Genomic DNA, 26,143 nt, shown 5'->3' with positions numbered 1-26,143 from the left:
TATATTACATTACGTTCGCTCTATTTTCCTCAGAGTTCTAAAGAGTATAACCCTGTAAACACTGTCAGAAGCTTTCTTTACACCTACAGCTGCTAGCCCCTTTCAGCCTATCTTCTATGCTGCTTCATATGGTCAGTACTGCCTCAGGTGTTCCAGGGTTTCTTCGCAACACAAACTGATAAACCCCGAGGTCAGTATAAACTTTTTTAATACCTATGATTGTTTATTTTGGGCGTGTTTCTGTCTTAAAGTCAGTATATGCAGTATTGGTATCAATAAATAAGCACAATGGCACAAGAAATTTATTTTTTACAAATACAGTAAGTATAAACAAGATGTCACAGTTGAAATGCGACTCCTCAAAGAACTGAGTGTGAGGACGCTGTGACGGCAGTCGATGTCGTCAGGTGCTGGCTGCTGACGGAAGTATCCAGAAGTCGAGATGAAGGGGTCGCTAGCCCGCCACACACAGCCCGATGAAGTTGATGGTTACCGCTGCAACACCAGAATATTGTGTCAGTACCAGAGCAACACTTCTAGAAGGCTGCTTACATAACACCTTGCTTTTCAAAAAACATGGCTCTGAGCACTATGGGACTTAACTTCTGAGGTCATCAGTCCCCTAGAACTTAGAACTAATTAAACCTAACTAACCTAAGGACATCACACACATCCATGCCCGAGGCAGGATTCGAACCTGCGACCGCAGCAGCAGCGCGGTTCCGGACTGAAGCGCTTAGAATCGCTCGGCCACACCGGCCGGCCATGGTAGAAGATAAGTATTTTTAAAGAAAGACACTTTTAAATATAATCAATATAGAGAGAGGCGGAGAGGGTCAAATTTGGTTCAAAATGGTTTAAAGCACTATGGGACTTTTGTAACATCTGAGGTCATCAGCCCGCATCTCGTGGTCGTGCGGTAGCGTTCTCGCTTCCCACGCCCGGGTTCCCGGGTTCGATTCCCGGCGGGGTCAGGGATTTTCTCTGCCTCGTGATGGCTGGGTGTTGTGTGCTGTCCTTAGGTTAGTTTCCCCGGGTTCGATTCCCGGCGGAGTCAGGGATTTTCTCTGCCTCGTGATGGCTGGGTGTTGTGTGCTGTCCTTAGGTTAGTTAGGTTTAAGTAGTTCTAAGTTCTAGGGGACTGATGACCATAGATGTTTTAAGTCCCATAGTGCTCAGAGCCATTTTTTGAGGTCATCAGTCCCCTAGACTTAGAACTACTTAAACCCAACTAACCTAAGGACATCACACACATCCATACCCGAGGCAGGATTCGAACCTGCGACCGGAGCAGCAGCGCGGTTCCAGACTGAAGCGCCTAGAACCGCTCGGCCACAGTGGTCGTCGTCAAATTTGGGTAGTTAGTAACGGCCTTTTCAAGGCAGGATGCTGCCAAACATTTGTATCAATTTAGCGAAATAACGAAAAACCTAAATCTGGATGCTCCGATTGGAATATTAACCTTAAACTTTCCGAATACAAGGCTAGAACCTTAGCGAATGCAAACCACTGCAAAGACTTTGAAGCTCAGTGTGCAGGGCATCCCTCCTAAAAGTCTCCACTTTCTCTGATCTTTCTGTAGATATTTGAAATTTTGTTTTTGCAATGTGTAGCTGGAGACAGGCCAACCAAATGCGGCTCATCACATCTTTCATGAGATGCCCGTTGTCAACGGAAGACGTCAATTGGTTTCCCATTACAAACAAAATAATTTTTAAATCGGAAATTCACGTGCCTATTCGATAGAGCAGACCCACATTAGTCTATAGCGAGATTCGTTATAACGATATTTGTTGCCAGGAAGAGTAAAACACGAAGAATAACATGTACTCCAGCAGCGACCGAGCAGCGCTGCTACTGTATGGCGGTCAGGGCCAAGGTAGTGACGTTATTGACGTTATTGGTGGAGTACTGGTTATTCTTCGTGTTTTACTGGTTACTCTTCGTCCCTTTAATACATACCGATAAAACGAATGTCGCAATAGACTAATGTGGGTCCGCTCTATTGAATAAGAGCGTAAAACTCCGCTTTAAAAATCATTTTGTTTTGAAAGTGAAACAGACTGACGCCTTCCGTTGACAATCGACGTCGTATAAAAGACGTGATGAGTAATACAGGGTGGGCCATTGATAGTGACTGGGCCAAATATCTCACGAAATAAGCATCAAACGAAAAAACTACAAAGAACGAAACTCGCCTAGCTTGAAGGGGGTAACCAGATGGCGCTATGGTTGATCCGCTTTTATTACATATTCGTGTAGTACATAAAGAAATATGAATATTTTAGTTGGACCACTTTTTTCGCTTTGTGATAGATGGCGCTGCAATAGTCACAAACGTATAAGTACGTGGTATAACGCAACATTCTTCCAGTGCGGACGGTATTTGCTTCGTGATAAAAAAATGGAAATGTCGTGTGGCTAGGGCCTCCCGTCGGGTAGACCGTTCGCCTGGTGCAGGTCTTTCGATTTGACGCCACTTCGGCGACCTGCGCGTCGATGGGGATGAAATGATGATGATTAGGACAACACAACACCCAGTCCCTGAGCGGAGAAAATCTCCGACCCAGCCGGGAATCGAACCGGGCCCTTAGGATTGACAGTCTGTCACGCTGACCACTTTTTTTTTTTTTTTTTTTTTGAGATTATGGCGGGCAAGTGCTCTACCAACCCTTTTTTTTTTTCATTCGGTGTAACAGTAACAAACATAAACTGCTTCTAGCATTTTTTTTTAAATATATAAGGCGATGACTTTATAAAATAAAATTTTTCTGGGAAACGTAAAGAAGTGGACTTTTTTTTTACATAATAGTGAAAAAAATAAAATAAAATATCTTGCTTCTGTCAGTACAAAACAATAACGTTCTACGTTCCTCTTTTAGGCGCGTACCTCCCTAATCCCGTCATACCTCGCGTTGGTGTCGGGTACGTCTTCACGTGTGTTTGTGGATCCTCTACACTGTCCTGGTCCTTTCTTGTTCTGATACTGATAGACAATAATTACATTCTCCTACCCGGGACACCCCAACTGGGTGGGGGATCAAGCAAGGCACTCCCTAAAAAATTTGCGTAATATGTTCGATATCTCGGATGTCTCATAAGCTGTGAGTGATGTTCCTGTAGTAAGGCCCAAAAGTCAAGCACATTCTTACTGCCGTCTCGGAAAAGATAACGCACAGTCAAACCTCGAATCCAAGTCACTGCGTTTGTCTTCGTTCGGGGATAATATGTCCTATCTGGGAGAAGTAGTGTGCGTGGTTCTATTGTTTGCGGCCCCACCCAAAGGAGGAAGGCGATCATTTTTTTGACCAAACACCATACGTCCGCCGAAGGACCGCATATCAGGCGATGCTCCTCAGTGCCTATAACATTGCACTGCGGACACAGTGGCTCGTCCGCCATATGAATTGTATGCAACCTGGAACGGGTCACGTATTTCCCATTTACCACCTGATACCACAGTGCGCGCGATCCCGTATCAAGGTGTGGGTGGTGCACTGTACGCCATACCACTGACCACGTAACTGTTGGTTGGCGGTGCTCTACGGCATTATTCGGCCGTCGTCGAGTCAAGATGTGATAAACATCACGTGCCGTCGCCGTCCTGGTAGTCGGTAGTTCCATATGTACATAACTGTGTTCCACAAAGAAGGTTCGCATATGGGCAAGCGATGGTGAGATGTGAGCCACCGTTACCAGAGCCGAAAGAGAAGGTGGAGCGAGTTCGTCTATCAAGCTGCCCGTCAGACTTGGCTGGTGTCGTGTCCACATCTTTATCATTGTGGTTACATAAATAGCCACTGCTCGGTCGCTTACATGGACTAGTCCAAGACCTCCACGACTACGAGGAAGGGTGAGGTACCACTCAGCTACCGGGGCGGACCTGCTTCGTGATACATTACCCGTCTTAAAATGGATAGTTTACCAATTACGGAAAAGGTCGATATCGTGTTGATGTATGGCTATTCTGATCAAAATGCACAACGGGCGTGTGTTATATGTATGCTGCTCGTTATCCTGGACGACATATTCCAAGTGTCCGGACCGTTCGCCGGATAGTTATGTTATTTAAGGAAACAGGAAGTGTTCAGCCACATGTGAAACGTCAACCACGACCTGCAACATATGATGATGCCCACGTAAGTGTTTTAGCTGCTGCCGCGGCTAATCCGCACCTCAGCAGCAGACAAATTGAGCGAGAATCGGGAATCTCAAAAACATCGTTGTTGATAATGCTACATCAACATCAATTGCACCCGTACCATATTTCTATGCGCCAGGAATTGCATGGCGACGACTGTGAACGTCAGGTACTGTTCTGCCACTGGGCATAAGAGAAATTACGGGACGATGACAGATTTTTTGCATGCGTTCTATTTAGCGACGAAGCGTCATTCACCAACAGCGGTAACGTAAACTATTGGGCAACGGAAAATCCAAGATGGCTGCGGCAAGTGGAACATCAGTGACCTTGGCGGGTTAATGTATAGTGCAGCATTATGGGAGGAAGGATAATTGGCCCCCATTTCATCGATGGGAGTCTAAATGGTGCAATGTATGCCGATTTCCTACGTAATGTTCTACCGATGTTACAAAAAGATGTTTCACTGAATGAGAGAATGGCGATGTACTTCCAACATGATGGATGTCCGGCACATAGCTCGCGTGCGGTTGAAGCGGTACTGAATAGTACATTTCATGACAGGTAGGTTGGTCGTCGAAGCACCAGTCCATGGCCCGCACGTTCACCGGATCTGACGTCCCCGGATTTCTTTCTGTGGGGAAAGTTGAAGGATATTTGCTATCGTGATCCACCGACAACGCCTGACAACATACGTCAGCGCATTGTCAATGCATGTGCGAACATTACGGAAGGCGAACTACTCGCTGATGAGAGGAATGTCGTTACACGTCTTGCCAAATGCATTGAGGTTGACGGACATCATTTTGAGTATTTATTGCATTAATGTGGTATTTACAGGTAATCACGCTGTAACAGCATGCGTTCTCAGAAATGATAAGTTCACAAAGGTACATGTATCACACTGGAACAACCGAAATAAAATGTTGAAACGTACCTACGTTGTGTAATTTAATTTGAAAAACCTACCTGTTACCAACTATTCGTCTAAAATTGTGAGCCATATGTTTGTGACTATTACAACGCCATCTATCACAAAGCGAAAAAAGTAGTCCAAATAAAAAATTCATATTTCTTTACGTACTACACGAATATGTAATAAAAATGGGGGTTCCTATTTAAAAAAACGCAGTTGATATCCGTTTGATCTATAGCAGCGCCATCTAGCGGGCCAACCATAGCGCCATCTGGTGTCCCGTTCAAGCTAGACAAGTTTCGTTCTTTGTAGTATTTTCGTTTGACGCTTATTTCGTGAGATATTTGGCCCGGTCACGATCAATAGATCACCCTCTTAGTTTAGGCTGACTGCACGTACACGCTACAAAAACGAATCTGGAAATACGTGCCGTAACTTATTACAAAGTCTTTGGATCAAACGTCTAGGGGAAATAATCTCCGTCGTGGGAAACAAATTTTGTCAGAGACAAAATGGTAGCTGACACACCCCGGCGATGCTAGGAGTCCTTTATTATTCTTCAGTCCTAAAATAACGAGATTTCGCTAATTAGGAGGGGCCTTGGTAAACGGACTGCACATTAGCTACCCCAATAGACCGATAGAGTGATTCCGGACAAGGAACTTTAACAATGAGTGTCTCTAAGATGAGGTTTATGCGGAACTAAAATACAGGTATCGGTTTTAACCGGCCGGTTTTCGCCATGGTAAAAGGGTGTACTGCACATTACCTACCCCAATAGACTAATAGAGTGATTCCGGACAAGGAACCTTAACAATGTGTGTCTCTAACAAGGGGAGGCCGCCAATTGCGAAATTCAGATTCGATTCATACTGCGCATAATAAAAGCTCATGGCCAGAGGTGTAATGTGGCAAAGCACCAAGATGCACTTCTAAGCCGTTGTCGAGAAAATCGACAGTTAAAAGAAACCGTTGAAGTGAAATACTCTCTCCGATTAATATTTCTCTACAGCGTCGTGGCGCAGCGGTAAGGGCTCTGGTTCGTAATCCAAAGGACACAGTCCGGCTTTCGCCGCCGTGCAGTGCGGACGTGTTGTTATTTCCGCCTGCGGAGCGCGCGCGCTCGCTGTTGTTTACATTTCAGCGGCCGTCACTTACGTGTCGCTTACGTGCACTAGAATCATGGCCAACCGTTTTCGAAAATCAACTTTACGTTTCAACTTCTGCAACGACTACGCACGACCAAAGGCCTTGGAAGTGGAACGCTTCCTACGCGACGTTGCTAAGATCCCAGCTTCTGACATCTTGGGCATCCATTTGTCCATATTAAGCAGTACTGTGTACGTCAAAGTCGTCAATGACGCGGTATGTGAAAGAATACTTCGTGACACCAACCATGGATTACGCTTTTGCCACGCCGACGGCAATGTCGGAGCGGTCACTGTCGACCATGCCGGCTTAGGAATGCGCACCATACGAGTTTTCGAACTCCCGTTCGAGCTTCCAGCGGAAGACGTTATCGCGGCTTTCCGCCCCTATGGCACTGTACATGGCCACACTGCCGAACGCTGGGCGCAATTCCAAACGTACCCTGTTCTTAACGGTGTACGGCAGATCACCATCGATCTCCATCGCCACGTGCCATCTTACCTGCAAATTAGCGGGTGCCGCGCGGTTGTCATATACGACGGCCAACCCAAGACCTGTTCCGGGTGCGGCAAAGAAGGCCACCTCAGATCTGAGTGTCTTCAGCGACGAATCACCCAATTACCAGCCGCTACTGTGGCACCTCCGGCTCCGACGACGGTTTTACCGATCACCTACGCATCGGCGCTCTGTTCTCCTCCCACCGGCCGCCGCCCATCGGACCATGAACCGGTGACCCTTCCAGCTGCTACGGATACCGCTGGGGCCGACGCGTCGCGCTCAAAGCCTGACGCTACTCCGGCGCCACTACCAACAGCGACGACTTCCGACACCCATCCGCCTGAACATATGGACGCCCCTTCATTTGACGTTCCCGCGACGACCTTCCTCTCAGAGCGACGCGACTCCCTCCCGTCTTCCGACACGGAGGGACGAACCCGCAAACAACGTTCACCTAAGAGGCGCAAGAGGAGGCGCCGTACGGTCTCGGAACGAGACGGATCACCACCCCCCGATGCTCCAGAAGCCGTCCGACCCGACGAGGCCTCGGAGAACCTACACGACGATATGAATGACGACAACATGACGCCGACTGTGGATACGTCGATGCCTACTCTACTGGCTCGCTCAGGTGCTCCTGAACCAATGGACTCCACAGATGCGACTGCCGCCGAGACGTCCTCAGCCCCTACGACCGAAGTGGAACGTACGACCATCACAACGACAACGCCTTCAATGGTGTGGAGTGAGGACGTCGATGAGGACCCGGACCACACGCTGGGGACAGAGTTACCCCAGACGGAAGCATCGTTACGCCGCTGACAATGCCGTCAGGTGGCGTACGGCACGACTCACCGTTGCCTCGTCCCTCTTCATCTTCCGCCGGTGGAGTTCCCCTCCACGGCGGGTTACGGCTCCAAACCTACCGAATAGCGACGATCAACACTAACACCATTAGCTCACCCGTGAAACTTCAACTGCTGCGAGAGATGATATGGGCGTCGGACGTCGATATCGCACTACTACAGGAAGTACACCTGGCCACACTACCAGACGTCGCGGGATATAACACTTATCCTTCTCCTGGTGACCACCTGGGACGCGGCGTAGCCATCTACGCCAGAGAAGGCATTCCAGTGGCCGATATCACATACCTTCCATCTGCCAGAGGCATGGCCGTCACCGTCATGGGGACGCGTATCATCAACATTTACGCTCCGTCAGGCTCCACCCGCAGACGCGACAGGGCCCTCTTCTATTCAGAAGAAATCGCTCCTTTGTTTCTTGGACGCTGCGACCATTACTTGCTTGGGGGTGATTTTAATTGTGTCTTGCACCCTAAAGATCAAGTGCCCCACTACAACACCTGTCAAGAACTGCGTCTTGTCGTCCGAGATCTGTTGCTCCGCGACACTTGGGAAGTTCGGCACGGCGACGCGCCTGGACATACTTACCAGACGAGTCACTCCGCGAGCCGCCTTGATAGAATTTACGTCTCTCGGGAACTCACACCTGCAGTCCAAGGTGCAGAACTTTGGCCCCTGGCCTTTTCGGACCACTGTGCCTACATCTGCAACATTCTCTTCCCCAAGCAAGTGGTCTGGCGTAGTCGTGCACCGTGGAAGCTAAACACCTCCCATCTTCATGATCCCGAATGTCTTCAACGTGTTACCGAGACATGGGCCACCTGTGAACGTCGCTTACCTAAATACTGCACGACCTTGACCTGGTGGCTAGAATGTGCCAAACCTGCCATTCGACGTACTTTGATTCAGTATGGAAAGGAAGTTGCTATGTGGCGCCGGCACACTACCGACTATTTCTACGCCGTTCTCCGCGACCTGGACGCCCAACCGCCCACCCCCGACACCCAGAGGGAACGCAGCAGGATTAAGGCGCAAATTGTAACTTTGACACGCCGTAGACTGCAGGGGGCTATGGTGCGAACCCGACGTCAAGATTCGGCGGAACAAGAACATCCGACCATGCATCATATCGCCTCCGATAGGAAACATCGACGACGACAACTTATCACCGAGATCACCACCTGTCGCGGCCAGCACGTCACTTGCCAGGCCGAAATCGTCAGTGCCTTTGTCGACCACTACCGCACAATGTACCAGGAGGAGACTACCAACAACCACGCTGAGGAGTCTGTGTTACCACACGTAACTCGCACCCTCACCAGCGACGAAGCGGACGAGCTGCTGGAGCCCATTACGCGTGACGAAATCCACGATGCAATCAAAAAAGGTGCTCTGAATAAGTCACCTGGTGTCGACGGATTGCCGATAGAATTTTATCGCGCTTTCTTCACACTAATGGCATCACGGTGGACAACAATGTTTAATGAACTGCTGACGATACCCATCCACAAACCGACACCAGGTGTGACGACAGCACATTACCGTCCCCTGACTCTGCTTAACGCAGACTGTAAAATTTTTACACGCCTACTGGCAACGCGATGCCGCAAGATCCCGCCTAACATTCTATCCCCGGAACAGACAACTCCGGGCGGCTCAGTTAATATACAAACGGCCACAGGAGAATGTCGCGATTTAATTGCACTGGCAGCGGCGTGCAGACTCCGCGCCGCAGTGGTTGCCATTGATTTTGACAGCGCATTCGACAAATTGCGGCATCCTTTTCTGTTCTCAGTGATGAACCGCATGGGTTTTCCACCAGCCTTCATCGACGTGATCCGGCGCCTGTACGGCACCGCCGAATCTCTGATTCAGGTTAACGGCCGTGTGGCGGGACCAGTGGCGATCCGGCGTTCCGTACGGCAAGGCTGCCCACTTTCGACCCTACTGTATGCCATAAGCCTGGAGCCACTCATCGGGAGTCTGACGAGCCACCTTTCTGGTCTCACTTTGCGACAGCACAGTTTTCGATGTCGTGCGTATGCGGACGACCTCCTCCTCTTGATCCGCTCACGGAGTGAAACACACACGGTACTTGATTTGATATCAACGTACGGCACTGCAGCGGGCAGTAACATGAATGTGGCTAAATCCGCGGCGATGCCCATTGGACGCGGCCTCTCACACGAAGACTTAGCACCTCTCCCGTGTGTACAACAACTACGATATCTTGGTATCATTTTCACCTCCACCGTGCGCCGCTCCGCTGCCATCAATTTTCGGCGTGCACTCCAAACTATCCGCACGACGGTGCGACAAAATCTTCTCCGACGACTCGATTCTTTACAACGTGTCCAATACCTCAATCAACATGTGGCGGCCAGAATGGTCCACATCGCACAGGTCCTCCCGCTGCCATCAACTATCGGACGCAGCCTCCAGGCTGCCCTCGGATACTTCCTTACGGCCGGTACGATCTTTAAGGTCCGCTGCGACACGCTCACCCTTTCCCCGCGAGCAGGAGGCCTCGGCCTTGTCAATGTGCGACTCCGAGCGGCGTCCTTGTACATGTCCACCATGCACAAGCAGTGGCACGGGGGCACCTCCCTTACGCGCAGCTTGCTGGAAATTCTTGTGCCCGCGACCATAACACCACCAGTACCAGTCGGACACATCAAGCACCATTTGACGCACATTTCTGATTTCATCGTCGACTTCAGTTATGCTCACACACACTTACCGACCACGCGTTCTCCTCGACCTAAAGATTTTTACACCCCTCTCCTTCGTTCCATATCCAGCAACAATATCGAACTGAGACATCCGTCCACGCGGTGGCCAACGGTTTGGCGTCACATCCACCAGCCTTTTCTTCCCTCCAACGTCCGGGCAACATGGTACCAAGTCGCAAATGAAAAATTCGCCACAAATCATCGCCTTCACGCCATCGGACTACAGGACTCTCCACTTTGTTCCATTTGCCACCTCGTGGATGACGATGTCCATCAACTGACTTGTACTGCCACCAGTGACGTCTGGAAACTTGCCCGACAGTTCGTTGCCTGTTACCTCCGCGTTCCGCCGGACTCGATTGACCCACGGACTTTTATCCATCCTGAGAATACTTATTTCCCCGCCTCCAAAAATCATGCGATTGTATGGGTCAAGGGATGGACGATCACCTACATGTATAATGGTGGCGACAAATCACGCCTTGATTTCTGGCAGTACTTACAAACCGCCCACAGTGAAGTCGAACAGCGACCACGCTACCGCGCCTTCTTCGCCAATTACCTACACGCGATCTTTACTTCACCCCCGCTCAGTTGGATGGTGCCACACGCCGACAGCACTCCCGCCCCCCCTGCTGACATCTGAGACTCCCCGCGCTACTTTCTACATTGTAACCCACAGTGGAATAGGCGCATGGACACGCGCCTCCTTTCTTTAATGCACTACCCCAGACAACACTGGTCTTTCCCTCACTCCACTGTATATTGCTTCACGCCTCTTAGATTACATCAGACTTATTATTCTTTTTTTCCCTACACCATGCTCATAAAAAAAAAAAATAAAAATAAAAATTTCCTCGCCTTGTACGAGTATATTGTCTTGTGTTATTTTCGCCGGAAGGATGGCATTTCTGTTGTATTTAAGTTTGTACCAATAAAGATCTTTTTTTCATTTACCCTTTTCCTGGTGAAAAAAAAAAAAAAAAAAAAAAAAAAAAAAAAAAAAGGTCGCCGGATCGAATCTCGCACTATGCAACTTTTTTTTAGTATTTGTTTTTTATAATTCAAATATATATATATATATATATATATATATATATATATATATATAATTCCCGGCAATCAGTTGCAACAATTATGCATATAATAAGTTGTTGAAAGTCGTTTGTCGTGGAAAAACTGGCGACTTCGAACATCATTATGTTTTCCGCAAACAAAGTTGTGTTTCACAAATGTTATTAATTGTCTTCATAATGTTAACCACACATAGTTAACGGAAGACGTAGAAACGATATACCGAAACGAATACGTATAGTGTAAGTCAAACGTTCGAATTAGAATAGAGACCCCACGAACACAAATTTGCTGTGGCAGGTATGAAATATAAACTCCGTTACTAGCTCGTTACACTTGAATGACAGATGTTGAATGGGCCGAAACGAGCCGCCGCATAACAGCGTAGTTGCCTGCTAACTTGGAAAGGAGGTAGATGCGGTCCCTAGCGCAACTTATAACATTGTCGAAAATCAGTGCGGACGGGAGGGCTTTGGTACATCCTGTTAAAAAAAACGGAAAAATGGAGGCGGTACAATTGGAGAGCGATCCGCCTTCACCAACATGCATAAGCAATTCATTAATACTTTATATATATATATATATATATATATATATATATATATATATATATATATATATATATATATATTTGAATTACAAAAAACTAATAATAAAAAAAAATTGCATGGCGCGAGATTCGATCCGGGGACCTTCGGATTACGAACCCGAGCGCTTACCGCTGCGCTACGACGCTGTAGAAAATTATTAATCATCGAGAGTATTTCACCGCAACGGTTTCTTTTAACTGTCGATTTTCTCGACAACGGCTGAGAAGTGCATCTTGGTGCTTTGCCACATTACACCTCTGGCTATGAGCTTTTATTATGCGCAGTATGAATCGAATCTGAATTTCACAATTGGTGGCCTCCCCTTGTAAGAGGAGGTTTAAGCGGAACTAAAATACCGGTATCGCTTTTAACCGAAGCCATCCCTAAGTGAAGCCCGGCACCGAGCGCCTGCGCCGTGTAATGTACTCACGGTGGCCGCAGCGGTTGGCGCACTCGAGGATCTGCGGGTTGTTGTAGGTGACGCCGTCGGAGCCGCAGACGGGGTTGTACTGCGGCGGCGCCGGGCAGTCGCAGCCGGCCACGCGGCCGAAGCTGTCCACCGGGACGCCGCCGCCCGCCGCCGCCGCCGCCGTCGTGCTGGTCGTCGTGGGCGGCGTGGGCCGCGGCCGGGGCCGCACCTGCGGCCGCTGCGTCGGCTCCTGGTCCTGGTTCAGCCACCAGGGCGAGCCGTCCCACCTGCTCCAGAACTGCGCCTCCGACACGCTCGCCGACGCTGCAGACAAACCGCTGCTTACTAAGAGCCACCGGTCAGTTGGCCTTACGGCGCAAGTCTTCCCTCTGTTGGCTATTTGATAGGCTTAGATTAGAGATCAGGTTTCATTAGTACTTGTTCCACAGGTCGTGAACACGACACTTCGTAATGATGTGTGACTTGTCAGTTTAGCGAAAGTTTGTTTACATGCCATAATTCTAATTTATTTATTTTCATTTTTATTTTTAGTTGTAAGATAATTAATTTACATCAAGGAATTCGTCTCACGAATAGAAGGTGTTCTTATTCAGAAAGTCTTTTAATTTGTTTTTAAATGTTGGTTCACTGTCTGTCAGACTTTTGATGCTGTTTGGTTAGTGACCAAAGATTTTTGTGGCAGCGTAACACACCTCTTTCTGTGCCAACCCAAAGCTGTGAAGATCAGCCTTCCACCTAGTACTGGAGCTATGCACATTGCTATTGCTTTTTAATTGTAATGGGTTATTAACAACAAATTTCGTAAGCGAATATATATATATATATATATATATATATATATATATATATATATGTGTGTGTGTGTGTGTGTGTGTGTGTGTGTGTGTGTGTGTGTGTGTGTGTGCTGACAGAGGTAGTTACCAGACAAGTGGTTACAGTGTTACCAGATTGCCACTCCTTAACGTCCTTTTTCTGCCGGATGGGCTCCAGCTATTACTCTGATTACACTCTTTTATACAATGAATACGTTTTTCCTTGATGATGAAGTACTCCAAAATATGATGCCATACGAAAGTAGGCACGTGAGGCAATACAGACCCTACGACTTATCTTAGAAAATAGATTAAGAAAAGGCAAACCTACGTTTCTGTGTTCGAGTGCTGCTCGAATGCTTGGGATCCCCACCAGGTCCAATTAAAAGGAAACTTCGTAGTAATTCAGAGGCGGGCCACTGGATTTATTACCAGTGCTTTGGATAACACCCAAGTATTACGGGGATGCTTCGGGATCTAGCAGAAAAAATTTAGAGAACCGGCTTTTGAAGTTGACTGCAGAACGATTCTACTGCCACTAACGTTCATTTCACGAAAGAACCAGGAACATAAACTGAGATAAATTAGGGTTCGTATGGACGAAAAAAAAGAAAGAAACATTCTTCCCTCGCTCCATTTGCGAGGATATGATTAGTAGTGGTACAATGTACCGCTCCGCCATGCACCATACGGTGGCTTGCGGAGTGTCTAAGTAGATGCAGATGTAGATGGAGACGACGTTTGAGGTGATGTGGACAGCGACGCCACTGGACAGTGAATGACTGGAAAAGTGGGACTTAGAGTGATTAACCAATAAAGTCAGTGGTAACCTGATGGAAGGGCTTAGGTTTGGAAAATGCACGAAGAACGTTACCCACCATCTTGTATAACGCCAACTGAATTACACAGGAGATGAAGTTACGATATTGGGGTATTTTTGTTGGTTAGCGTGTCATCCCCTGATTAGGCTTACGAAAATTCTATATGAGCAAGGATATGAGCACATGTGCACTCCTTACAGTAGAAGGACAGTTCGGAGGTGATGATTGTATCACCATGGCGATACATCCTGTCACTAACAAGGGAACCTCCCCATCGCACCCCCCTCAGATTTAATTATAACTTGGCACAGTGGATAGGCCTTGATAAACTGAACACAGATCAACTGAGAAAACAGGAAGAAGTTGTGTGGAACTGCGAAAAAATAAGCAAAATATACAAACTGAGTAGTCCATGGGCGACATAGGCAACATCAAGGAGAACGTGAGTTCAGGAGTGCTGTGGTCCCGTGGTAGCGTGAGCAGCTGCAGAAGTAGAGGTCCTTGGTTGAAGTCTTCCCCTGGGTGAAAATTTTACTTTCTTTATTTTTGAATAGTTATTATCTGTCCGTTCGTTCATTGACGTCTCTGTTCACTGTAATAAGTTTAGTGTCTGTGTTTTGCGACCGCATCGCAAAACCGTGCGATTAGTATACGAAAGGACGTGCCTCTCCAATAGGAACCGAAAACATTTGATCGCAAGGTCATAGATCAACCGATTCCTCCACAGGAAAATCTGATATATTCTATACGACACTGGTGACGGCATGTGCGTCACATGACAGGAATATGTTGTCGACCCACCTAACTTGTACGCTTGGCGAATGGGTAAAAAGATTCTTCTACCTTGCCCGATTTAGGTTTTCTTGTGGATGTGATAATCACTCCCAAAAAAGTGATGAAAACATAAGAGTTTGTCACATAAACTGAAAATAAATATTAAACTTTTCACTTGATGGAAGATTTGAACCAAGGACCTTTCGTTCCGCAGCTCCTCACTTTACCACCAGACCACGGCGCTCCTACGGTCCCAGTGTCCTAGATGTTGCCTATGTTCCCATGAACTACTCAGCTTGTATATTTTGCTTATTTTTTCATAGTTCCACACAACTTCTTCCTGTTTTCTCAATTGATCTGTGTTCAGTTTTTCAAGGCCTATCCACTGTGCCAACTTATAACTTAATCTGAGGGAGGTGCGATGGGGAGGTTCCCTTGTAAGCACTAATTGTGAGACTATAGTTTGTGGACAACAGCATTCCTGAAATGGTCTGACCAACCCTGAGTCCCGACCAGAACTCAATGGAATACCTTTGGGATCAGTTAGAACGTCTCTCTCTTTTCAGATCCCATTGTCGAGCATCACTACCTTCTCTACTTTCGGCACTTCAGGAAGAATGGAGCTGCCATTCCTCCACAGACATTCAGGTAGCTCACTGACAGTTCCTTAGAAGGGTTCAAGGCTTCATAGAGGCAAACGATGGTAAAATGCTCAATGTTAATGTCCGCTACTAGGTGTCGCGATACATTTGATCAGATAGCGTAGTCTACAGGAATTTTATAAAACTCTAGGGTGTAGCTTCGTAGCATATAATTACTGGGTTCATTCAATACGCTATTGTTGTCACCAGTTCCCAGTGGAGCTTTTCCCAGCCCGGAGACAATGCGTGAGACTCCGTCTAATCATTCTAAGTGGGTTGTAGTTGGGGAATACTGCGCTGGCTTAGTATTAATGATTTTTCCATGGTGGCACTTATTTGCCAGAAACTGTTGGAAATACGCTTTGAACAACCTCGGCGCAGCAGTTGATCGGCAGCCTGTAGCCGCTGGGCAGCCATCCGTAAACTGCTCACCACAGTAGTGTCAGGTTGCAACTCCAGCAGTGTCTTTTGAGGCGAAAAGTCGGCTCGAATTTAACAGAGATGTACCTCAGTTCCGACTGTGGAAGACAGTGAACATCGTTCCTACTTGTAGGGTATCCCAGTTAATTAGGAAATGAGGAAATTGGGCAGTTGACACAACTCTAATTAAGACACCTTAAAGTTTAACACTAGGATATGTTCTCCTAGAATTTACATACAGCAGGGAGTAACGTTCACTGACAACATAAACTACTAGAATTTACATACAGCAGGGAGTAGCGTTCACTGACAACATAAACTACTGACATACGAAAATTGTAATAAGTGAATACAGGAATCAACATAATTATCAGACGGACTTAAACGACCCCTCGATTTTAAGCGCTGGAAAAAGTTGGATCCCTGTGAGAAATCTAATGTATTACAAATTGAGCTGAACCCATGAGGCAGCGATCGAGATGACGATAGATGGTCGTTGCGATGACTGCTTGTAGAAAAGTGTAGCCTCACGCAACAACGTTACGTAGTCCGCGCGTCTACTAGGAAAGGTGGCGAAATATGCGATCGACTTTTCTTTCCTCTGTTCAACAGAATGAGCAGACAAACTTTAATTTGACCGAAGGCGGTCAGGAGTATACCCGTGCGTGTCGGATTCTTCTTGCTCCATCCGGTGGTCCGAAAAGCTGGCAAAACTGGGGTTGGGGCAGCTGCGCTCTGGGGTTTTATGGCGTTGAAAGGGAGGGCCAGTGGTCGAGGACTGCCTACCGGGACTTAGAGAACAGAAAATATCTTTAGTCCCCGGAGGTTTCCCAACCTGTCTTCACTACGCCCCCTCAAGCAAGTAGAAGAGCTGTTTGAGTTTTTGTCTGAATTTGGTTGTCGCCATCTTAAGCTGTTAGTCAATTCTCTCAAAATGGTCGCATCCGACGTTAGATTCCGGAATATTAGTCCTCATCATGTCAGGAATCAGTATATTACGCCCTCTTCGAATTTTTAATCAGAGGTGAACATTATCCATGATTTGGGGACTTTAAAATAAAATTTATAACATGATAACAAGTACACCAATGAACCATTAAGAATATATCCGGAATGGACAATCACATGTATTTATTATTAATTATTTGGGGTTTGTTTCTTTGTTATTCTGGCGAACACACAAATGTGCGGCCAGACGCAAGACCAGCCTTACTAGGCCCGATGCGTGGCTGGAATCAGGGGGATAGGAGGCGGGTCGTTGGCCCTCTGAGAACGGTCTCATGTACCAGATCGGCAGCGAGAGTGCCTCACGATAAATTAAGTGTTTTTATCAGTAAAGAGTCAACGGCCGTGTCGACGTTGATACACAAGTTTCCTTCAGATAAGCAACGTCGGGTGTGGGCAGTCCTTAGACAGCCGCTGGGGCAGTGGAGACAGGAGAGGCGACGGCGTAAGATGTTTGTGCCAACGTCCTGAATTAATTTTTAAACCTCTCCGCAGTGTTCCAAGAAAGGAGGGCAAGCGACACTGTTGATGGTAATCAATCAGTAGGATGGGGATTTGAAGCTCGGTGGTCCCCTTGGTGCTATTCGCGAGTAGACCATATGCCGACACACAACACGAACAACACTCCGCACTCGCGCGCGCGCGCACACACACACACACACACACACACACACACACACACACACACACACACACACACACATAGAGAGAGAGAGAGAGAGACATTACAGTCACCTACATTAACAGATATACTTCCTCACACAACTCATACTTAGCGAAGGAAAAGTGCCTTCGGGCTCAAATTCTGGGGAATGCCTTTCCGCTAAGGCGATTGAACCTCCCTTCGAGTTCTCCCAGCTATTCATGCCATACGTCTCTACTTTACTTATAGTGAAGAAAGCTTTGAAACAATTCGCAGGAGCGTTTCCATGTTCTCCCAGTTTCTATGCTAATCTTGGAGTTTGGTGTGCAAACATGTACGAAGAAGACTCAATTAGCTAGCTGGTTTAATAGACGAGGAGAACTTGGCCCAGGTCTAATATAAGTCAATAAATTACGTGTAGTCCCTTGGAAACTAGAAATGTTGCGTTTTGATAGTGTCCTTTTCCTTTCACTTTTGAACTCTTATCCTTTTTTAATTATTTTTTATTTATTTTTTATCGAGTTGATAATCTGTGGTACCTGCACGTGGAACTAGAAACTGGTTGGAAGCTATGTGGTGGCAGTCTGCGATGCGCGTTTTCCGATCTAGTGGTCGGATCTGAAGGCCTCTGGAAAGTAGATTGTTACAGGGCACTCATTAGCCGTATAGTAGTATAGACCATTTTAACTCTGTCTCGCGGTTCAAAGCGAAGCTGCGTGACCCTTATTTAGACTGCTTTAACTGTACAGCAGAGGAGAGTTGTCCGTAACATCCATCACATGTACAGCGTAGTCATAAACAGTCTGAAAAGCTTGTAAAGATGTTGTAGGGTAGATTGTGTTGAGAAATACTTGTTAAGAAAACAGTGCGATATGTTGCGCCGTTTCCGAATTGATTAGCATTGAAGTTAGCCGGTCAGGCCGACGCGGGCGCAAATTCAAGCGGCCCGCCAGAGACGGTGTCGCCAAAGAAGTCCTCGTTTGGTTTCCTAAAACCGAACAAGAGAACGATACAGAAATTGGACATAGGACCGAATCTGAACCAAACGCTGAGCAGTTTCGTGCGCTATCATCTACGCTATGAGAACAACTTACACCAATTGTATTGGGCGGGCAGCTTGAATTTGTGCGGGCAATGACCTGATAGGCTAACTTCTATGTCAATTGTCTCGGAAAAGGCGCAGCGCATCGATTTCTTTTCTTTGCAATTATTTCTCGTCACAGTCTATCGCGCAATACCCTTATAAGTTTTCCAGTCTGCAACTGACCATCCTTTAAATCGAGTCAGATGGGGAAAAAGTAAGTAAACTGTTTGTATTTAAAAATTAATCCCAACCTGTTAATAAATTTATCTCTCTGTGAAAACGGTCAGTGTCTTAGTGGAAAAATATTTATGTTCCCTAAGAAACCATTATTTTACGTAGGTGTGCACTTATTCGTCCGAAGCAAATCGACGACCTCGAACGTCTTTCTTCGAGCCTCCAAAAATATAGAAATTGCATGGGGAGAGATAGGGACAGTATGGTGGATGTGCAAGGGCTTCCCAACGAAATTTCTCAAGTGTAAACGAAACAACTGTGGCAACATATCGATTGGCAGACCACCTTTCTGAAAAATCTACATTTAATATCGTGTTGAGAGAAATACATTGTCACATCTACAACATGTCTTAGTTGGCAACTTAAATTCTGGTAAACAAAGCAACTTTGTTTAAAAGATGTCTGCGTTGTTTGGGCCTCATTTTACGAATCACAAATTTTCAAGCTTTGCTGATATGGTATCCAACAAGGTGTCCAAGTGGCAACATAAATTCTGGTAAACAAAGTAAGTTTGTTCAAAAACCATCTGCATTGTTTGGGCCTCACTGTACGAATTACAAATATTTCATGATTTGCTATTACAGTATCTAATATATCATCCATCTTACCATTTTGCCTATACCACGAATTGCGGAATAAGAAGGAAATTTATCGATTTCTACCAAATACCTTGGCGTCATTTTCACAACAATAGGAGGAACGGGTAAAGAATAAGGGAAAATAAAACAGAAACGATTTTCTCACCAGCCGTTCAGTTCCCAGATCTAGCTCGAGTTTTAAAATTGTACGGCAGAATACAAAAATTTTTGCATTAGTTCTGATATAGTTCATTTCATTCTTCTCCAGAAATCTGAAACAACCGATGTAATAGATTCTTGCAAGGACATACCCTAATTGTAAAGCGATTTCTCTCATAAACTAGTGACACTTTGTGGCCACCATGACAAGAAATGAGGTGCAACGGCAAACTCTAACATCTGTAGCTCAAAATACAGTGTATACAGAACACGCTAGGAAATAGCACGAAGCAGGAATGTAGGTTAAAGCGTACTACGCTTGTCGTCATCATCAATCCAGTATAATCATGTGACTTACGTATAACGTCGTTTGTATGCATATTGAATTAAGACCGAGTCTTTAATATTACACCTGTTTACTCCGTTTACACACATTTATTAATTAGTAACAGTAAAGGCGGATAATAGTTGCTCCTATGGATGCAAATCGAAGTACATCAAAGGAAGAAAAGCCATTTTTGATAGATAATTCCACAAAGAGCAACGTTGTAATTTGAAAATACTGAGATACAACCTAATGAAGAGTTAATATCGTGAGGACTAATTTCTGTGTAACTATACAGCCAGATATTTCTGAGATAATGGTTGACTACAATAATTATGTTCTGCGGCTCTGGATGTCCTCTCCACAGATATTCTTGCTCTTTGGTAAACACACAGACATACGTTACTAGGCAGGCAATATCGTATTCTGCGCCACTGATGTCACTTTAGAGTAGAAATATGGCGGCCAGCGCAAAGAACTTGTAAGCAGTTGTTTATTTACTGATAAAACAGTCGTAAGAAATGGGGTTATGCTGATATAACTGTGTTACCTTTAGAGTTTTGCCAAAATGGTTAATAGATGCGTCGTGATTGACTGTAATTTCTCGTACAGCAGGTGGAAGATACAAGGAAAGGAACTTGTCACTATGTAAGAATAGCTAAAAACATCTTACGTATTTTTGCTTTTGTGCTGTATGTAATGCTAAATAATTGCATTACAGTTTGTCTTATCTGAAACACCGGCATTGATTAAATAGTTTATGTACATTTTAGCGGGTTTCATAATTCTAGAATTAACAGACGTAGCTTAATGATGTTTACTAACCAGTTTCGATCAACTTTGGCTTTTCTTCGAAAAATATGCTCGTTACGAAATTGCTCCTATAAGTGGAATGTGCTATTTGTCGTTCATAACAAGTGTCTTTATTCATTTGAGTGTTCTTTCGAAAATTACGGTCTTCTGTAAACGTGTGTATATGTACTTTGATGTCTTTCTCCTAATACAGTTCTACAGTGTATATGTTAACCTCAACTAGTACGCAAATATTTGCTCAAATACAGAATTTGATTAGCCTCGTAAAGGCTACAATGAGATTTTATTTTAGAAAATCGTAGTAGTCCCATACACAAACGCGCTGACACCGCCATCTTACCTCACCAAACGTCGGGTTCCCTAAAAGACGCATCTTTGCCAGTCTAGCATTGTGTGTCTGTGGGTAAACAGCCTTGTCTACAGTGAATCTGCTGATTCCTTTGCCTCTGAAAAAAGTGACTGGAAAAACCGGGGTAGTTGTTGGCTTCTGTTTTCACATTTAACAGAACAACTTTCGATACATGGGAAAATGAAACTATTGTAGACCTTAATGTTGTATAACACTCGTAACAAGCACGTTCTTTCTTCAAGGCACAATCGAAATGTGTGAAAATGCCGATTGTGAATAAGTATACTCGTATTCGCGGAGCGGAAATACAAGTTGAAAAGTTGCGCTTTTGGAGCTGATGAGAGGACAGAAAAGTGTAATGAATTTCTGCCAATAAACGATAAGAAAATTTGTTATATTCTGCAGAATACAATATTACTGTAAGGACTTTGGCTTACTTAGTGACTGTATTGTATAATACCAATAAACTATTTATAAAACTGGTGACTGTGGGTTTTCCAGAAGAGCTCACTGTTGAGTGAACTAATTAAGCCCTTATTCCCGCCTCATATAGACGGATATACTGTTGTTGATTCCTAGTATTGCATAACAGTGGTTTGTGTTGTCTACGAGCCGCGGAGTCCCTCAGAATAAATTTCTGACGAATTTGTTGCAAACGCTGGTACCTAGTCGAGCAAATGTAACATTTAACGGTGAGCTGGACCATAGAGTTCTTTATATCGACGATGTAGTCTCGCCAGCCGTTCTAGTGAACAATTCAAACTCATGTTAAGTTGGTTTGGGCATTCAGACTAACTAAGCAATTCTGTAACGTAAACTAGATAGTTAATAGCTATCGAATTAATTCTTGCCGTTCCTTTATAAACTCAAGTTTTCTTTAGCTAGGTCATTTCATGAAAAATATAGCAACAAGTACAAAATCAAAAATGCAACTATCCATTGTTTCATACGCATACTGTCTGACTGTTGCCTGGGACAATAGGTGACTCTGTCAAAGTACTGTACCTTAAACAGTTGCAATCCGATGGTTCTGTTAAAAGTTTTCGGGAAATTTTACTATGTTGTAAGACAAAAGGCGAAAAACTAAACACACCTCACATTTATTTTTTGGGAACTCCTCTGGCTCAATATCATTTCGCCTGGTAATTAGCTTAATCTTCTGGAGTAAAAACTGCATGGGGGCTTAATTAAATAAAATGCAAATAATTTTAATTTTAGTAGCTGTCTGTCCGGTTACGCAGTCTCGTAACCGGTTGGCCCTGAGTAGTATTAGTACGCAATCTGACTGCACAGAATAACAACAAAGAATGAAAGGAAATTTCCGTTAACACAATTAATTAATTAAGTCCCCAGCAACTATAAAAGCTACGAAACAACAGCTACGAAACAACAAAGCACAAGTGTGACTGTTCTGTGTGTGGAAGTGTGATTCAACGTACACATCTGACACGGTTCTTCCTCAATAAGACAAGATATTTTAAACACCATTTATACTGAAGTGATTAAAAAAAACAGAAATACTATAATTGCACATAGAAACCAGAATTACACTCTAATACATGAACACAAGCCAGATGCTTTGTTGACTGAACCTGTGACCAAGAGACATTGTTAGTTAGGAAATCTGAAATAAAAATATTTTGTTTTATTACCTCATATATATAGACGAAAAATACACTCTGATCATTACAACATCACCAATCGAACAGCATCGGCTGTCTAGCCCATCAGAACAACTGCACACGACATGCTCACAACTAGTACTGCTATCGACATCCTCTCAACAAGCACTGACCACGGCAATCTCTGAACTACAACTGCCCTCGACATTCTCTGAACAACTACTGCCAGTGGAAGCGGCGGAATAAAACTCTTTGGCGCAATCTCTGGCGCTGTGACTCAGTGTAGCCACCTTTCAAAACATGTAAATAAAATTATTGAACAGTATTTCTGTGTAACTTAACAGCTGCGTATAGTTACAACCATAACTAATTAATTTGTGTGTGCATCTTGCAGTTATAAGAGGAACGGATACAAATTACAGTTTCTCGAAACACATTCCAATACTTGCTCAAATACGAAAAGATATATGCAAATTCTGATTGACTCGGACACTGATGACGCACGCCAAATTTTTAGACCTGTCGTGCATCTGGAAAACCTTAAGAAGCAGTAATAAATTAAACTACTTGCTTACTGAATTTGACTTCTGTATACTTTAAGCTCTAGCTGTTCCACGAGATGAAAATTGTGCACAGCGTGGTATGCTCTTTGGTTCTCTGCAGTTTCTACGGTCGGTAACGTTCGCTTCATTACGTAAGATTCGTTGCTGGCACGGTGTGGAGGGGACGAGTAGAGCTCTCATTTTGTCGAGTCGGTCAGGTTCTTTATCTTGGATTTCCCATTCGCTAACAATTTAAGGAAAATTGAAGCCACGTGTTTGAGGTCTGGAACGTAACGTAAGCTGTCTTATTTAGTTCATTTGTTACCCTGTTCATAACACATTTTGTTGACAGTCTCACAGAAAGTCAATGCAGACGTTGTTTCTTGACGAACTTGTCAACCAGAGTTCATGTGCTTAAGTCTCTATTGTACAGTACGCCAAAATGAAAGCGTCATCAGTACCACTTGAAAATGGCTCAGAAGCCGAAACTGGGCTGTAACGATTTTGATAAATTTTTAATTTTGGTAAACGTTTGCAGCCGCGGTGGTACCATGGTTTTAACTTTCAATCAGTTCTGACAGTAACAGAAGTTAATAGCTCCAAACTTTGGTATACGAACTTTTCTTTCCACGAGAAGCGCAAACAAGCAGGTAATCCTGCTTCATAGTTGTTGCAGTCTTGTATGTATAGGTGCACGGTTATATGACGATTAAGTGATATTACAACAGCATTAAGACAGTGCAAAAACGAGTATCTAGTATACCACTCTCCACACCTCATTTGACAATTCGTTAACAGCAGTGCGTTCGCCCCACCTCAAGATGGCGATCAGTTGCGCAGATGAGACATGGAAATTTCACAGCGGCGTCCGACGCCTCGCCCTAGAAGCATATCTACAGTAACACTATATTTGCTGTATGAAAAAACCTATATTTCTGGAGCAGGTGTAAAGCATAAGCAGCTTAGGATGGCACAAAAGATTTTTCCGAGAGACCACAATTTTTGTGACCACTAGCGGGAGAATCGCTGTGTTCAACACTCAAGTTCATTAAATTTAATAACCCAACTGAATTCACTGGAGAACATTTCGAGTGGGCTTTAGCGCTCATTAGTTACAGTCAGATTTCAAGAAGCTCGCGACAAAAACGAACACTCGACAGAAAAAATAAAAAAGTGCCGTCTTATTTCTTGCTGTATAACAAACTGTGGGTCCCCCCGTAAAAGGCTGGATAAGTCAGTTCAAAAGTAGGAAGAAGGCAAAGGCGTACTAGGTCTATGCCTAGGAAGGCACTGTGGTGTTACAAACAGTCTTCGGATTTATAGCTTTTAATGAAATGTTGTTCAATGACGTCAGTTTTAAACGTGCGTGTAGGACTCGCGCATTGAGCGTTCCTAACGACTTAATTATGCCTGTTGTCGATATCGATACTGACAAGATATTAGTCTCGGGAACTTCAACAACGTACCAAAATCTCTACAGTAGTTACTGAGATTAGCCCACACTTACAAAAAGAAGGGAGCAGTGGACTTCAGTTTAGGTATGTAGAGAGAGAAAATTCAACAAAACATATTTTATTTACTTGCTATAACATTTTATGTATGCATGCAGCAATGTTCGTCTATTATGCTTTTAGCGGACGATCACTGCAACTGCGTGTTCAATTAGCAAAAGAAATTTTTAATGTTTCAGATTTTTTTAGTTTACTTGTGATATGAAACCTTGCTTCTTGCTTAATTTCATGATTCTAGGTCACCAGGGAATACCCAGCAGATTTTGAGAGTGAGTTTGCGAGTATCAAAATACATGTGACATAAATGGCCGTATCTTTTGGCTGCATTGACTCAGAAGCTTACAATCTCTACACCCGCAAGGGACCACAGGCCTAAATATGTGACATAAATGGAACACGATGCGTTTACCCGTTCCTGAGAAGAAGTCTTCTTAGCAGTCGGACCGTCAGACAAATGGACAAAAAGCCATCCTTTAAGGACCCGTTTTTACTGACTGAAGAGCAGAACCCTAAAAAAAGTTTGTTCATTGCGGACGTAAAAATGCTTCATCCCTAATGATTATTATTATACGCTAAACAATGCCGCTCTCTTAGAAACAGCTCCATAAATCTGCAGCCCTCAAAGCTGAGGTTCATGATCGCGCCTGCCACACCGTATGTCCCTCGATGTGTGTTATCCGGGATAAGTACCAGCGTTAAAGTCGTGGAGACGCCTCGACTTACCGGCGATGAGCAGCAGCAGGCAGAGAGCGGCTGTCGTCATGTCTGCAGCGTGTGTCCTGCTCCTGGCGCGGAAGCTCCCTGTCCCCTTATATCGCAGACTCCGCCGGCACACGCCTCACCTCGCGTGTCGACACTTCCCCTCCCGCTGTTCGCCGCCTTCCGATGCTCCTTCTTCTGCTCTGACGCAACGGCTTTTCCTGGTACGGTAGCTGAATCGCCCTGTCTGCGCTTCTTTTACACTCTGTGACCTTGCTGGAGCGTTAATGGAAACGACGGCCGTGTTCCACTGGAGCAATGCCTTCTTGGCCTTCCACGAGGTTGGGAGCATCATTTCTGCAACCCAAAAGTAGTTTTTAGTTTACCTGTTAACTTCTAGTCATAATATACACAACTGGCCATTAAAATTGCTACACCACGAAGATGACGTGCAACAGACGTGAAATTTAACCGATAGGAAGAAGATGCTGTGATATGCAAATGATTAGCTTTTCAGAGCAATCACACAAGGTTGGCGCCGGTGGCGACACCTACCACGTGCTGACATGAGGAAAGTTTCCAACCGATTTCCCATACACAACCAGCAGTTGACCGGCGTTGCCTGGTGAAACGTTGCTGTGATGCCTCGTGTAAGGAGGAGAAATGGGTACCATCACGTTTCCGACTTTGATAAAGGTCGGATTGTAGCCTATTG

General features: G+C 45.1%; 1 protein-coding gene across 1 annotated transcript; it reads right to left on the bottom strand.

The window, feature by feature from the left end:
* Positions 1 to 288: 288 nt before the first annotated feature.
* On the bottom strand, positions 289 to 25,609 carry LOC124548841. Its single transcript, XM_047125198.1, has 3 exons — positions 25,453 to 25,609; positions 12,397 to 12,699; positions 289 to 495 (listed from the first exon to the last, which is right to left on the bottom strand). Exons 1-3 carry the CDS (start codon positions 25,490 to 25,492, stop codon positions 455 to 457), a joined length of 384 nt encoding a protein of 127 aa, XP_046981154.1. The 5' UTR covers positions 25,493 to 25,609; the 3' UTR covers positions 289 to 454.
* Between the last annotated feature and the right edge of the window lie 534 nt (positions 25,610 to 26,143).

The sequence above is a fragment of the Schistocerca americana genome, chromosome 1 (assembly GCF_021461395.2).
Source record: "Schistocerca americana isolate TAMUIC-IGC-003095 chromosome 1, iqSchAmer2.1, whole genome shotgun sequence".
Classification (NCBI taxonomy): domain Eukaryota; kingdom Metazoa; phylum Arthropoda; class Insecta; order Orthoptera; family Acrididae; genus Schistocerca; species Schistocerca americana.
Note: the sequence above shows the minus strand (reverse complement) of the source record. Positions and strands in the feature narration are given on the sequence as shown.